Here is a 16,152-nt window from a genome sequence, read left to right on the forward strand (position 1 = left end):
GAGTTTGCATGTTCTCCCCGTGCCTGAGTGGGTTTTATCCGGCACTTTGGTTTCCTCCCACATCCCCAAAACATGCATAGTAGGCCAATTGAGCACTCCAAATTGCCCGTAGGTGTGAGTGCGAGTGGGGATGGTTGATGGATGAATGCTGGGAGAGGCTCCAGCACGCTCGTGACCCCTGTGGGGACAAGCACTACAGAAAATGAATGGAAAGGTGAAGTATCCAAAACAGAGGTCAGAGGGGTTAGATCTTTCCAGAGGAAATTTGAAAATAATTTAAACAACCCAGAAAGTTGGATCTGGGTCAATCAAATTTTTAATCCAAATTGAGTTAAGCATTTTTAAGTGTGTAAGAAAAAAAATCACATCTTAACATTTTAATCAAAAGAATGCTTACTTATTTCAAAGCGCTTTCAGAGCCCTTTATCAAGAAAATAAGCAAGACCCGGACAACCTAATGTTTAAAAAAAATTGAAAAGGGTAAAATTAGCTTCCACAATTATACAAATATGGCCACAAAATGTCATTTTGGCACTGACCTTAATCTCCACTATCTTACTTCCTTGAGCTTTTCAATTGAAAAACACTTGATGAACATGAAAAAAAATACAGTCATCCCTCCTACTTCGCGGCTTCAACTATCGCGGCTTCGCTGTATCGCGGGTTTTCAAAAATAAATTAATGATTTTATCGCAGAAATTTCATCATTTCACGAGGTTTCGCGGCCACTTGAGTTTCTTCATTTTCCTTTAATAATGATAGCTTATGTTTAAAAGTCGTTTTCTTGTTTTGAAATGAATAAATTAAAGAGTCAGTACAGTATACTTTATCGTCACATGTGACTTCAGGGCGTTCTCTCCACCGGCGGTGGCCTTCATCTGGACATAGCAATACACTGTTAGTCTCGTCGCTAAGGCATGAATGCGGAGCGCACAGTCCATTGATATGAAAGTCCCCTAGCAGCGAGCTGGTTGATGTCAGCGATAAAAATAGAATATCTTCCAAGAATAGCTAAAAAAAATCTAGTTTCTATTTCGCGGAAATTCCCATTTCGCGGGTGGGTCTGGAACGTAACCCCCGCGAAGTAGGAGGGATTACTGTACAATGGAAAACACCTTGAGTACACTTTGACTGATACGCCGTCCGTAACCAGTCGAAAGGTGATAGGTTAGTTGAGAATCACCTATCATACCATACCTACCTACCCATTATGGGTCCCCAACCCACTTGTCAAGAATCCTGTCATTGATTCAAGAGCACCTCAGGAAATATGACAAATATTCAGCTCAATTAATCATGTTTGTATTCCATACATAATGATTTGTATAACAAATACGGCCAGTGAAAGGCTTTCAACAAAGGGGCATTTTTATTGGAATCGGGTTAATCATTGTTGAAAACCTGTAACAGGATTTGTTTGGAGCATAAAAATTAGGGCTGGTGAGTTTATCTGCCGTAACCATAGCGAATCGCAAGAAACTGTCAAGCCAATTTAAACTAGCCATTTAATGACCAAACAGAAAAAGTTTGCTTCAAATTAAAAGTCTTCCGTACATGCGTCCATTGTTATCACTATTAAATGATTTTATTTTGAAACGCAAACCCAGAACTTGAGCGTTTTTTAGAAAAAAACTTGACTTCGTAGCCTCCGAATGTTATCTGTACCAAAGAAACTTGCAAGTCGTACACGAACTTTACTTTCCAGTGTGTCGCGGACAGAACGGATATTAATCGTCGCAATCTACCGGGCAGTGTTTCAGAACTGAAAGCGGTCAAATTGCCCGTTACAGAACGATACAATGCATATGATTGCCTCAAACGGATCCGCAACGGACCTGGGGTCGGAGTCGGTGAAAGTTAAAGCGCATTACTGCGGGTGAGTGACAAGCCCAAACTAATAATGGCAATGTGGAAAAATTGATGCCATTTATCATGTAGCGGTCCAGCAACAATGAGGAGACACCTGTAGACGAGCTTCTGTTATGAGGTTTCAACAAGTGTCTGTTGATTGGAAAAAATAATTCTGCAGCATCTTTATAGTTTTCTACTTGTTTGGGTTCATATCTTGCCTGCGAACTCAGGGACGCCTTACAGATCATATTAGGTGTAGTGAGTAGTTTTTTTGCCACCGATCAAATGTATTTTCAAGCTCAACACTACTTGAAAAAAAAAGAGAAATTGCAAGACATGAATGACAGGAATGCATGTGGATAATTCAAGAGTGACAAACACACACACACCCTCACTTGTTTAAGAGATTCCATGTGCATCTAAGGAGACATGAACACGAAAGAAGTACCAATGTGCCAGGATCAATATAGGGAGTGCAAATATGTATGAATTATTACTATACGTGTACAGGACAGGTCAAATGTCAAAAACACTTTGACTCAAATTTGTTTGCAGTTCACACAAGGGTCGATAGTAGTTTTAGTTTTTCATTCAATTTATTTTGATTACATTTTAGAGCAGGTTGGTCAGTTTTCATCAGATTTGGTTTTCAAAAATGTTCGTTTGATCTTCTAAATTAGTTTTAGTTTTGGTTTTAAGTGAATTTTAAAGGGTTTTAGTTTCCCAGTGCTAATACATGTCACCATTGCTGGACTCAATTTGAGAATGTCTGCAAATGTTTATGGATTCATTTCTTGTCATCTGAATGAAGATGATCACTGTAGCAGGTTCCTTTAGATTGACTTCAACCAAACTTGATACAATACTTCCATAATTTGGCAATCTGGGGTTGGTAAATAAACTCCTCAGTTCTTCAGGTTGGTGAATGGTGGCCAACCCTAGAATTCTCCACCTTGACGTAGCGCAAGCTGCAAAGTGACACGTCTAAAGATATTTATGATGTTATTTGCCTGCTGTAAAGTTTGTTGCAGGTGGCTTTTACCCCATCCAGTTGTGTGGCATGTTGTGTGTCCATTGCATTATTTCTATCGCTTGTCCTGTTAATCTCAAGGTGAAAGTGAATTCCTTTCTTAGAGGATACAAAAAAAAAAAGGTTATTTTTTTCCCGTATCACTGCTTGCTGTCAAGCAGAGTAATTGAGCTGGAAATGAAAAGAATATTTGGCTTACAGGGATGACAGATCAAACTACTCGATAGCTATGCCTGTTATGTTCTTTTTGTGTTTGAGAAATATCTCAGAGCTCTGCACACCTTGGAATGAGTATAGAGAGTGCGCTCAACGCCGGGGCAAGGGTCAGATTCTCGCAACTGCTCTATTACTTTGAATCGTAGATACTCCCAAAACACAAAGAGACTTGCGCCATTTACCGCTAGCTTCAACCGGTTTCAAGTATGAGTTTGACTCGATTTAAAATGCCAAGAATTGAATCAACTTGTGTGTGTTTGTGTGTATGTGCATTCAGAGACATGTTGATCACAGACCTGGCTGCCACTTTAACTTTTGTGGAGCTTTGTGAGGAGGTGAGAGCGATGTGCAGCCTTACCAAACAGCAGCCCATCACACTCAAGTGGATTGATGATGAAGGTGGGTTTGCCTGGCGTTTACATTTTACGTCGAGCTAAAGGTCAATGTCACACCAATTATTACACACGAGGACGAATATTAACGGGAGCATTTCTGCAAACTGTGTGTGACAAGATGGGTGATCTGCTGTTGATATTTTTTGCAGCACCACTTTTCATTCATTCTTCTCAAATAAAATATGATGAAGAAAATAATCTGAATGCATAAACATTAAGATATACATTTTGATGCCATCATCAGTTTTTCATCAGAAGAAATAGAATAGACAAATGATGATAAAATAGGGTGGGAGAAGAAAAATGCTCCCTGATAGATTGACCATTCCAAATGCTAGACTGCTAACATCAAACAATATAACCTTGGAGCCCAGCAAGATTAGATAGATGTGATTCTGATTCCTTTTTGTTTGTGTGTGTGAATGTTTGCAGGAGATCCTTGCACCATCTCATCTCCATTGGAGCTTGAGGAGGCATTTCGTATTTATAATCGAAGCAAAAGATCTGGACTGCTGTTACATGGTAAATTGACGACAAACTAAGTTGATTCAAGTGAATAGATCACACACTAGCTATGTCTCATCTCACTCTTGAAAATCAGGAATATATATCAACTGGTGTTTTTATGTCATGTAAGTCATTCATTAATTCATTTGTTTATTCTTTGATTTATTTTGATTATTATTTTCTATTAGTGTGAGCCTCAAATCCATCCACTTCCATTACGACACACATCTGTTGGTGGATGAAAAGGAAAGTAAAATACTTTTTCTCACTCACTCTGCTTTTTTATACAGTTTTCCCGAGTATTCCGGAGCAACCAGGAATGCCGTGCCCCGGAGAGGACAGTGAGTTATCTCTTTCATAGCTGAGCTTTTTCACGGAAATACGGTCTATACAAACACACAGTTCGTACAGCTGTGGTTTACTCAAGGGCATGGATTTCAAATAAATTTGAAGATTTTTGTTATTTGAACTCTTCTTTTTCCAGAGTTACATGATTACATGACACCCTGTAAATCTTTAAAAAAAAAAAAGAATTGGCTGTTTGAAATAGTTTTATTGGACAGTAAAACATTTTTGCAAGTGTCCCCAAACATTTGACTGATAGTTTTTTTGCTTAAACCCACAAAAAAATCTTTACATGAGTATGTTGTATGTGCCCTGACAGGATTCTGATCAATATTGCCTTTGTGGATTATGAATCGAGAAGAAAATCCAACCCTTTTTATCCATCTCAGGGAATGGCCATTTTGCCTCTTGCTGTCCACTGAAAAAGTCAGTCGCCAAGACTCTGGTCACAAACCTATCACGGCTCAGTTTCAGAAAACTGGTCAGCCGTGATCCAGACCTGGCAACTGTGATAACAGCAAGTGGCAAATGCTTGCCTGCTGAGCAAACTTCATGCCCACGAGCTGTGTATGTTTGGAATTGACCACAACCATGTAATGTGTGTTTTTTGTCAATTTTAAATATTCCCCTCAACACAGCGTTTTTCAACGTGTTGAGTGGAGTGCACGAACGCTGCTTTGCAAGTTGTCTTGAACACACACACACTCCTTGGACACAACAATGTGCATGGTATTTCAGGCCCCAATATTTTGCAGCCTGAACAGACTACTGAAGAATTTCTGTACCCCTCAACAACATATAATACTAATTCAAAAATAATAAGCAAAGTTTGGTGCTATTTCCATGTCGTCTTTTAGTGAACACTCATTCCTACCACAGATAATGCTCACTGATGAATATTTGTTCTCCTAAGCCAGAGGCTTCCCTGCCTTGCACAAAAGGCTTTGGCATAGCCCCCCACTCTACCACCACTACCACAAGCCACTCCCATCCACCCTCCCCATGGCTACCCCCCTTTTTTCTCTCTCTCTCTCTCTCTCTCTCTCTCTCTCTCTCTCTCTCTCTCTCTCTCTCTCTCTCTCTCTCTCTCTCTCTCTCTCTCTCTCTCTCTCTCTCTCAGCTGTGTGGCATCACTGTCTCTCTGGGGAGGAGCTTACAGTGCTGCAGCATCGCACAAGACGAGCTGGCGAGAGACACAGCGTACAAGAGAAAGCGACAAACTGTTTGAGCGATAGAGGGAACCCGCATACCTTATACAAAGCAGCTCTTAATGCACAAGGCAGGCATTGTTCTTTTTCTAGCCTTAATTCTATTTTTGGCCATGCTGAAAAACGGACACAATTTATCAGAGGGAATTAAGCTGCTTTGAGAACTGTCAGCTTTGAGGTCAGCGCAAGCGGCAGTAAGGAAAGAAGAGTATGAGGGATGCAAGGTGGAAAATATTTTAAAATAAGCTGAGAGAAAGAGGGGAGGGCTTGCCGGAGAGAGGGACAGCAGGGGATGTGGATGTAGCGTCACTGGTTCATCTCGCAGACATACGCACACGTATGCAGACACCTTAGCCTGGATAATGTGCTGAAAGAAGAAAGAAGACAAACCGGTGAGCAATCCATCTTTTTGGTCTGTCAACCCCTCCCTCATCTTTCATCGCAGCACTCCACCCATCACCAGACAGAGAATTTGAACGAGCCGTTTGTCATCTCCATCCTTGCTCGTCTGTGTGCACGCACGGGTGATCACTCTCTCTCTGCATCCGTCGTTAGCATGCGTGCTACATCCAATCCTTGGCCGAGTCACGCATTGCAGGCTAGAATCATGTGCCAGCCACCTGCTAGTTCTGTTAGCATGGCTGATGCTTGTTTTTGTTGGACTTCCATCACTGGGGTTGCTTAACACTTGTCAGATTGATTCCAGTGTGAGGCTTTGCCTTGGGATTGTGTTGGGATGCTTCCAAATGTTTTTATGGTTTTCAACTGTGGTTTCTTGGATTCTTGGTGTCGGTCGGCAATGTAGCTGAGATGCAGGTTGTTTATGCATGCGGTGGAGGTGCAGCGCATACAGCATCAAAGCAAATTTGAATTTATTGTCTTTGAGACCTGCTTCTCAGGGTCAGAGCGTCTTTCTTTTACGTTGTGGTTTCAGCAATTGGAAGCCAAGTGAAAGCTTACAACAATGTAGTATATGAAAAAGGTTGATAAATTGAATATTCTAAAAAGTGGTGATGGTTGCTGAGACCCCTAAACACAAAAAGCCAGACAAAGAGATTTTTTTCCATCTATCCTCTCAGTGCCAGAATGAATCCGATGAAATAAGAGGTTGAGTTTTTCCCCTTACTGTAACCTTTCATTTTTTTAATTGACCTGATGTCATCAGTTTTTTTTATATGACACAACAAAGAACTCAGAAAATAAGTACTTCCACCCAATAAATATTTATTTATTTATTTATTTATTTATTTATTTACTTATTTATTACTTTTGTGTGTTTCTGAGTCTTTGCCAAATAATAAATGTCCTCCTTTTGCTTCTGGCCTATTGCAACTCTTGACTTTGAAGGGCAACAGTGACAAGTTAAGAACAAATAAGCTAACAAACGTTTTGGTGCTGATTTGCAGTTTGGTTTGATGATGAACTTTAATATTTGTTCGTTATATTATTGAGGACATTTTGGCCTGCTTTGTGCTGTATCGGTGTATATTACAGCTTTCCTTAGCTGTAACAAACCTTGTAGTAACATTTTATACTGCAGAGAACACTTTCTGGAATAGCTATCCAACCACAAGTTACAAATGCGATAAACAAAATATACAAAAGCAGATATGCCTCCTATTTGTTGACTGCAGTATGATAATAAGAACCTGCACAACCTGCCATCTGTAGCAACAGTATTATGTAATGTGATGAAAGGAATTAATCACTTGATTGAAACTGGAACCAAACCCCTGGAAATATAAAAAAAAAACATACAACAACTTTCTAGGCTAGAGTATTGTCTACAGGTAGGACTGCTTTGTCACTTTAATAACGAGGGATGGTCAATACCATTTTATTTTTAGACCAGTACAAGTACTCACCAGTACAGAGTACAGATACCTCTTGTACGTCTGATAAAAAGAACACAATGACAAAAAATGGGAACAAAGACCTTTCCTTCTAAGGAAGACAATTATTCACCAAACTATTGCAATATCGTGCCACCTACTGCTGAAGAAGGCTAAATGTAATTGTATATAATTTTTGCCTTGGCCAGTATCGTCAGCCTCCATGAGTAGCCAATACCTTAAAATAAGTCCGGTCCTTAATATTGCGACTTGCCCCTCCCTACTATTAACTCCTATTACCAATTCAAGGCGTGTTATGTTTTTGTTGAGTTAATGATTTAACTCACATGATGTCAATGACAAATGCTAAAAGTGGTTTTTAATGGAGACATGCCACAGCATGGCCCAGCATTAGAGAAAGAGGAGGCGTTATCTACACGCCACTTTATTTAATTGTGGCGTCTGATTGTTTGTTCGGAAACCTGCAATGAGTGACGTTTGCACAGATAATGCCAAACGCTTTATGTGTGATTGAAAAGGCATTGGGGTGGAGGACAGACCTCGAGTCGGGGGGGGGGGGGGCATCCTTCATGCATCACAGAGCTTAAGTGTCAAAGTGTCCCTGTGATGACCTATTTTAGTCAGGCACATTCGAGGCACACCTAAAAGCCAGACAAGGAGGGAGGAGGAATGTAGAGGGAATATTAATTGACTGAATGAAGCCCTTTAACAGCTTTTGAAACGGAAACCTTTTCCAACTTGGCCTCATATTGTCCAAGATAAGCATTTTTATTTTTTACTCTGATGTGTAACCTTAGTCTTATTCAATACAATGCTTGTTCTCTCAGTTCAGTTACATGAAAATGTGAATGTGCTTAAAACATTTTTGAGAAACTGAATCAATACTGTATGCACCAATCTGATATGCCTGCATTTTGGTGTCCTCCTCCCATTTTACTTACCGTATTTTCCGGACTATAAGGCGCACCGAACTATAATGCGCACCTTCAATGAATGGCCCATTTTAAAATGTTGTCCTTATATAAGGCGCATCGGACTATAAGACGCACCATTAATACATCATATCAGATTTTTAATCCAAATCAAATCATTCTCTTTTTTTATTTCAACTTCAGACGCAACAAGTTACTTTATAATCACAAAATAATGATCCATAGTCTTTTTGATTCTTGATTCATAGTCTTCAGCGGGCCACTTATGATTGATTTCATGACACAATGCTTCCGGACAGTTTAAATTTAGGGATTTGGTCCGTATATAAGGCGCATGGGACTATAAGGTGCACTGTCGGCTTTTGAGAAAATTTTAGGTTTTTAGGTGCACCTTATAGTGCGGAAAATACGGTAGTTCAATTCAGGCAAATGTCTGCCGTAACCTCTTGCCATAGCACACATATTTGGATTTTCTGTATTGAGTTTGTCTAGCTTCTTACAAAATTCCTTTTCTTGGTGTTAACCAGAAAATCCTTTCCAGAATAATTGCCTCGCTGTGCTGGATTGCTCAACTTGCAAATGAGCTACTCAGTCGTGGCAATTGAAATGCCGTACGTCAGTCGTCATTCGTGGTGGCGGCTAATGAGACTTGATGAACGTGCAGCCAGACTCCACGTCCATAACACTCAGCAACTCACCTTACAAGACTCTCCAGCTCAAGAAATAGCAAGAGTGTTTTTGTGAGGTGTCAGTCGTCCCTGCTGCACTGCAGCACACCCACGTATTTGTCTCACTGCTGCTGAAGATGATTGCTAAGAATTCAGATGCTAGCAATTTTGCTACACAATATTTGAAAGACAATAGAGTTACATGTTTTCCTCCATCAGTTTTTATTTTATTTTACAATACTCTAAAGTTGAAAAAGTTTTTAATTATGCACCACATAATAGCTTTTACCATTTAATTGGTAGTTATATATCAAACTCAATAAATCCATAGAAGATTGTAACCAATTGTAATCCCAATTGGGTGTTTCATGAGAGCAGAAGCACATCAACAAAGCTGAATTCGAGGGCTACACATGGGCAACAGTGAATTCGATTTGAGGACAAATTTTCAACTCACCCAGGCTCACATAATAAATATGTTTCAATTTTAGCATGACAAATTGCATTCAGTGTGAATTGCGTACATGCAGCATCACTTTTGTTCAGCTTTTGTAGCTTCCGCCTCTGTTAGCTATTGACTGCCAAGCCCTATTATGAAATGGTAAATATAACGTATAAGATTCATAATGTCACCATTATGGGGTCTTAAAGTATTCATCTATCAGAGCTGTGAATTTTCTCAAATGATTCTACTAAGTTAACTTTTTGCTACTATTTATTTCTTATTTCTATGAACTGGATGTGTAATCTGCATTACATTCTTTGTTTGTGAATTGTCCACTAGAATGTGTGGTGGCATTTTCTGTCAGGATTGGTGAACAGTGATGGCGCAATTGTCTGACTGAGCTGTAGAGCATTTTGCCACCTGTAAAGCTTTCACCACAGAGCAGAATCTGTCAATAGTGGTTTTGTTATTGAAGCTTTGACTGTGGCACAGCAGAGACCCATTGTTCTACCCCGAACACGCTGTGCTTTGTGTATACACCAGAATAAACCATTTGGAAATGACAGAGGCACACTATGACAGCACTCCTCTCGCAGTTTTTTTTTTTTTTTTTAAACTGGCCTTGAACTGTGCTATCGCGCAGAAACACAACCAGGACATAACCTGATCTTTTCTCAAGTAGGACACGACTAGCTATCACTTTCCAATGTAGGACTCTTTAAGTTTGTAAAAATGGGATGTAAAAGGTTTACATTTGATTAGATTTTTTTTTTTCGTGCACTTCATATTCAGCCTCGTATTTTAAATTCAACCGCTTTGCGTACACCCATGCTCTGCAAACATCCACGGAGCGCTCAAGCAATGTTGATGCGCCCTCTGATGCTATGCCACTCAAATGATTGGCCTCTATGCCACTAATTGCTTGGATGATCCAGTTGCCATGCAGATGATTTGTTGACAGAGTGGAGAACTGCTCAAAGCAGCAGCAGCAGCAGCAGCAGCATTTTTAGCTCGGTATCTAGCAGTAGGAAGACATCCTATTTGTTGTATAGCGAGGATGCCGTCCATTTTCAAGATGGATTTCTATTGGTTGTCAGGTTCAAGAGCAATTGGATTAATATCATTGAATAACTGTCTATTTGAAGTGTATATGCTTTGGCGTTATGAGAGCCAGCAGGAGATGTATGCCTGCTATAAAGCAAGCAAGTTATATTTGTTTCGTGTTGTTGTGGCACTGTTCCGGCTTAATCCGTGATTAAAGTTTTGTTTTCATAGGTGAACTAGAAAAAAAAGGTTTTAGTGAGTGAATATGCACTATGCAAGCCGCATATTCAGAAAATCGAATGAATTGAAGAACCAGTGAGTAAATCCTGATGTTCATTATTGTGCTTAGAAGTTGATTACCTTGAAGACAAATATGAATACTAATTCTCAAATATAAATGTCAATATTGAATATTGAACTCATGTTTTTATGCTTTTTGAGGCAATTTTTTTGTGGTGTCAAGCAGTGTACAGTTGCTTGGCAACAAGCTGGCCTGCTGTTGTGCTGTGAACAGCTGAACAGTGCGTGACTGGCGATGAGGCAGTTAGACGTGTTAAGAAGAATCATATTTAGAAACACCTTGGAATATTAAATAACTTTTTGTGTTTAGATTTAAATTGAGGTTAATTTTGTGTTTACACAATTGTCTTAAATGAGGGGCACCCAAAAAGTAATGAGTCCAATTTAATTTAACCCAATAACATACTCCACCAGAATTTTTTATTGTTTATAGTTTCAATACTTGTAGCCTACTGCAGGTTCCCTATACACATTTTGCAACATGTTGAAAATCTTAAGTGGTCGGCTCTCCTTTCCTAACCAACTAATTCAATCACAGCTCTTTCCTTCTGATGTGCATCCAATAATGACACCGATTCCAAAATGGCTGTCAAGAAAACAATTCTTCAAATAAACCTTTAAATAAGTGTTTAAACTACAAACAATGAAATATTCTGAAAAAACAAGAAATCAATTATGAATAAAACGGTGATAATCATCTAAATAGCAGATATCAATGAACTGAACCAGACATGAAAATAAAGAATCTTGTGTTGTCATAATTGGTTTCTCTTTCTAATTGTGATTAATATATATTATAGATGTTTCACTAAAATCCCACCGAATCCAAACACACAAGATCTTTCTTTTCTGCTTGGATCTAAATTGATGGTGGTTGGCACAAATGACGAAAATGTATACAGAGAAATGAACAGTGTAGCACATCTTGATTAAGATTGTGTTAATTAAGTGTGATATCTATTTATACATTTTCACTGAGTGGAAGTTTGCTGTCGTCGGCCATCTGGTGTGTTTGAGTCTGTGCATTATGATTGGCCCCGATGTTGAACAGTGCATTCACCCCTTTTTCTATTTTAACTAACTGGGTTGGAAGTAAAGCTTTAAGTAAAGCGACTGGTGCGGTTTACTCTCTGAATTTGGGTCATAGTATCTGTCACCCGATAAAGAAACTATACACATAATAGTTAAGAAGTGTCTTTGTTTGGCAAGTAAAGAGCTTTTAGAGAGCGATCATTTCATGTGAAGGCAATCGCTATTATGCAATTCTCTGTTGAGTTCAGCTTTATGGATTGCACTTCATTTATCTCACAGGCCGTCCTTTTTCTCTCTGATACGTCTGAATGGGTTGCCCATGATGTGGAAGCCTCTCGGGGAGCAGTTTATGAGCTCACAATTTGAAGCTCGTCCAGTGAACAGCTCTCTCCCTCACGTCAGTGTCAGGCATAGCAATAGATTTTGCAAACAGACATTATCGCATGGGTAATTATTACAAAGAAAAAGTGAAAACTTCAATTCTGTAGAATATTAACTTTGCCCTTATTTAGAATTTTTTGTTTTTATTGTACATGACCTAAAATTTTTATTTCGACGTTTTAAAGTCAAACCTCCACATTTGGGTTGTAATATGTTTTGTAATGTTTCGATTGTGCAATATGAATCAAATGGTAAAAATCCACGTATTTTTATCCATCTCAGGGGACGGCCATTTTGCCACTTGCTGTCGATTGAAAATGACATCACAGTTGCTGGGTCTCAGGTCACAGCTAATCACAGCTCACCAGCTTAGCCGTGATTGGTTGTGACCTGAGACTAGGCAACTGTGATGTCATTTTCAGTCAACAGTAAGTGGCAAAATGGCCGCCCCTGAACTGAATAAAGATATGTTAACTTTGCTGCTGAACCCATATTACACAAACGCGATATCAACCAGAATGCCATGTTTACACTAATGAGGGCACATACAACATATTGTATAGAAAAATTGGGGGTTGACTTCCCCTTTAACCTCACCTTTTATATGAATCTAGATTTTTGTTTGAAGTATTTTCCAGTCGGTATTTTTTTGCGCAATATCCAACATGTTTTAGTTATATAGTCAACTAATTTAATTCAGTTTCTTGAAGCCTTACTTAAGGATGTGCTTTCTCGCTGGGCCCTGGTGAACCATGTCCAGGGAGTGCGTTGACGCCCAGTTATTCTTTCTGGAGAAGTCTTTAAATATAAATCTTATTGTGTATAATACAGCTTTTTGTCATAGTGTACATTAAGAGTGAAAAGCAGATAGTGATACCTCCTGTTTGGTTATACAGTGAGTTCCTGTTAGTGATAATAAAGAAAAAAGGTTAGAGGTTATAGCGATACTACTGTTGGTCAATCCTAGAAAACAGCCTCCACGTCACCGGGAAGGAATGCAGAAAATGCTTGCTCAACCTCCCCTGTGTTGTAAGATTGGCGAAGCAAAAAGACACAAATGTGTCCGAGACTATGTTTGCTTGGGAGAGCACAGCTCTGCATGTGCCTGTTTTAAAAATAAGCAAAACCTTTATTAAAAAATGAATTTAAAAAATCCATTCAGTTTGGGGTCTAAAGGTCAGTTCGGAGTTTCTTTATTGCACTCAAAAATGACATACTTGATCAAGACTTAATTTTTGTCCTTTAAGATTGTACCAATAAAGACTCAATTTCTTATTTTTTTTAGCACTTTCCATTTTAGGATCCTGGTGAATCCTTGGAGTCTATGGGCCATGTTTCAGGACCTTTTGACACAAAATGTATTTTTATTTTAATTTCTAATTGAAATGACAGAGTTTTCCCATTCAAAATCCAAATAGAATTACACCTGGGTTTCTATACCCTTTCCTGTGCAAAGCAATCCTACTGTACTTTGTGTAGCCAATGAAAGGAACCATTACAATGACCACATTTTTGGGTTCACTCCAGAGTTGTGTCATAACAGAGCCTATTTGCCTAAGAGGATGTGTGCTAATCAATGGATGCTGCAGTGAATCTAAAAATAGTCCTCTAAGTTGAATTTGGGTGAAATTGTCACATTGTCAGAATCTATTGTGCCATCTTGTGTGCAATATGGTGCAACTGCAGTATGGGAGTGTTCAGCAAGTGCATCTTTGCTCTTGTCATGAGATTTCTAGCTTTGTTACCAAGTGCCCTCTAAAAAAACAATTGAAAAAAATGTCCATGTATATATTGATATATCTACAGTATATATTTTATATGATTGATTATTTACTGTATATCGTATGTATGTTGAGAATGATGGAGTATGACTGCCTTATTTTGTTTATGATTAAAGCCGTACATTTCTAATCAAATTCATCACATTTATATGACGTGGGTATAATACAGTTAAGAGAAGGTTTCTGTGGATTATTTTGTTTCATGCTTGGTTCGGTGCCATTTAATAGCCTATGAATATTGTAATGGAAGTGAGCAGGGGCTGCGGACAAGTAAACACTGATGACACTGCTTTTAACGAGTGTGTACACGTGTTTTCTATTAGATGATGAGCTGAAATGGAAATTGTTGATTCATCCCTGTGGCAACTTGAGCAGAGGCAGACTGATCAATATCTATGCACGCATAGACACGCACAAAGCATTTGTACATACAGTATGCAGCCAATACAAGTCAGATGCATATTACCTAATTGCAGGATGTTTGTTTTTGTTTTTTTGCATTGGAACGACTTACAATCAACAAAGAGCAAAGTATATCAGTTAAAAAAAAATCTTAGTGTACATTATGTATTGCCATTACATTTGGAATTGTATAATTGCATGTCATTTGGTAGAAAGAAGGCATGAAGCACTTTATTTGTTTTTGCGTCTCCGTTTGTTTGCACATTAGCAGGCTATTTGCTGCTTCACCGAGGATGATGAACAAATAGGCGGTGCCGAGATTTTGTGAGGCGGACATTTTCCTAGCCATCTTCGGCTCCTTCCCCAAGAACTACCTTTGGAGTCAACTACCAGGGACAGTGAGAGTCCAGAAATAACTCATCTGTAATTTACGACAGGTATTGAATAGTATCAGTCAGAATGTCCCCTCACAGCAGCTTTCCGCTCTCAATAACAGAAAATTGGGTATTTCCTGTCTTTCTTCAACACACACACACACACACACACACACACACACACACACACACACACACACACACACACACACACACACACACACACACACACACACACTCTACCCCTCCCATATAATTATCATTATCAGGGAGGGGTTCATGTGTTTGTGAACGAGAGAAACAATTTCTGGAAATGGGTCAAGCCCTTGTAAATGTCCTGTTGTGGAGAGTAGTAGTCTTAGTACCACCCTCTTCTCATGCTATGCCCCCCCCCCTCCATAAGCTAGTGTACTGTTTTGACATCGCAGCCGCTGTTTCTTCAGCTTGAAAGTCTCTGAAAAGAAAATGGCAGGACCATTTGCACTGACCCTTGCATCTGGAGGTGTAGTATTTTTTCAGTTGCATTTTGTCTGACTATTTTTCTTTCTGTGGCATTATTACTGAGTTTGGACAAGAGTAATAAAATAGGGCAGCGTGTCCCTTGCGCTCAAGAAGGTGATGCTGTAATAGGTCAGCTCTTAGAAGGCTTTACCGTATTTTCCGGAGAGCAACGTGTCCCTTGCGCGAAAATTAAAGGCTTTTAAGTGTGCCTTATTGTTTAAGGAATCATGTATTATCAGCAGATGTGAAAAAAAAGATTAAGTGGAAGAGGATAGACTCGGACATCCGCAGAATAGCCAACCAGACTGGAATCCATTAGTGATGAGTGGCATGTGGAAAGTGGCTATTAAATAATTTGTGTGAATGACGAGGATAAAGCCTTGTGGTGTGTGATTTAACCAGCCGGGTCACCTCATGTCCTTTTGGTCCATCTACAAGATACTGTACTTGTAATCATCCATTTAGTATTTAAATCAATCCAGGAATGGAACTTGATGCAATGTCTTTTTTTATTAGTACTGTGTGTGTGTGTGTGTGTGTGTGTGTGTGTGTGTGTGTGTGTGTGTGTGTGTGTGTGTGTGTGTGTGTGTGTGTGTGTGTGTGTGTGTGTGTGTGTGTGTGTGTGTGTAGTAGAGCACAACTTTTCTTCTTCGTCATGGACTGGTTTATGGTATTATTTTTGTGGACTGGCGATCATTTGTCAATGTTTTGTATATGCTACACGACCAAAATCTATCGACCTGGTATCCATCAATTTATGCCATGCAGACCAGTACCGACCAACATTTCTGGTTCTTCCCTGAAACTGCATTTTCAGGGCCATGTGAATACAATGGAAGCAATTTTGAAAATCTCCAACATAAAAAAAACGTAAGAAATATATGTAC

General features: G+C 39.2%; 1 protein-coding gene across 1 annotated transcript in view; it reads left to right on the forward strand.

Annotated features, from left to right (window-relative positions):
* Nucleotides 1–1,665: 1,665 nt before the first annotated feature.
* prkcz (protein kinase C, zeta) overlaps nucleotides 1,666–16,152 on the forward strand; it is a 35,569-nt gene continuing 21,082 nt past the window's right edge. The window contains exons 1-4 of the mRNA XM_085920934.1: nucleotides 1,666–1,876; nucleotides 3,375–3,496; nucleotides 3,925–4,014; nucleotides 4,290–4,340. Of these exons, the coding sequence (XP_085777060.1) occupies nucleotides 1,800–1,876; nucleotides 3,375–3,496; nucleotides 3,925–4,014; nucleotides 4,290–4,340 (340 nt within the window). The 5' untranslated portion in view covers nucleotides 1,666–1,799. The remainder of the gene's footprint in view (nucleotides 1,877–3,374; nucleotides 3,497–3,924; nucleotides 4,015–4,289; nucleotides 4,341–16,152) is intronic.

Source organism: Syngnathus leptorhynchus, chromosome 1 (assembly GCF_054491065.1).
Source record: "Syngnathus leptorhynchus isolate UIUO chromosome 1, UIUO_Slep, whole genome shotgun sequence".
NCBI classification, from domain to species: domain Eukaryota; kingdom Metazoa; phylum Chordata; class Actinopteri; order Syngnathiformes; family Syngnathidae; genus Syngnathus; species Syngnathus leptorhynchus.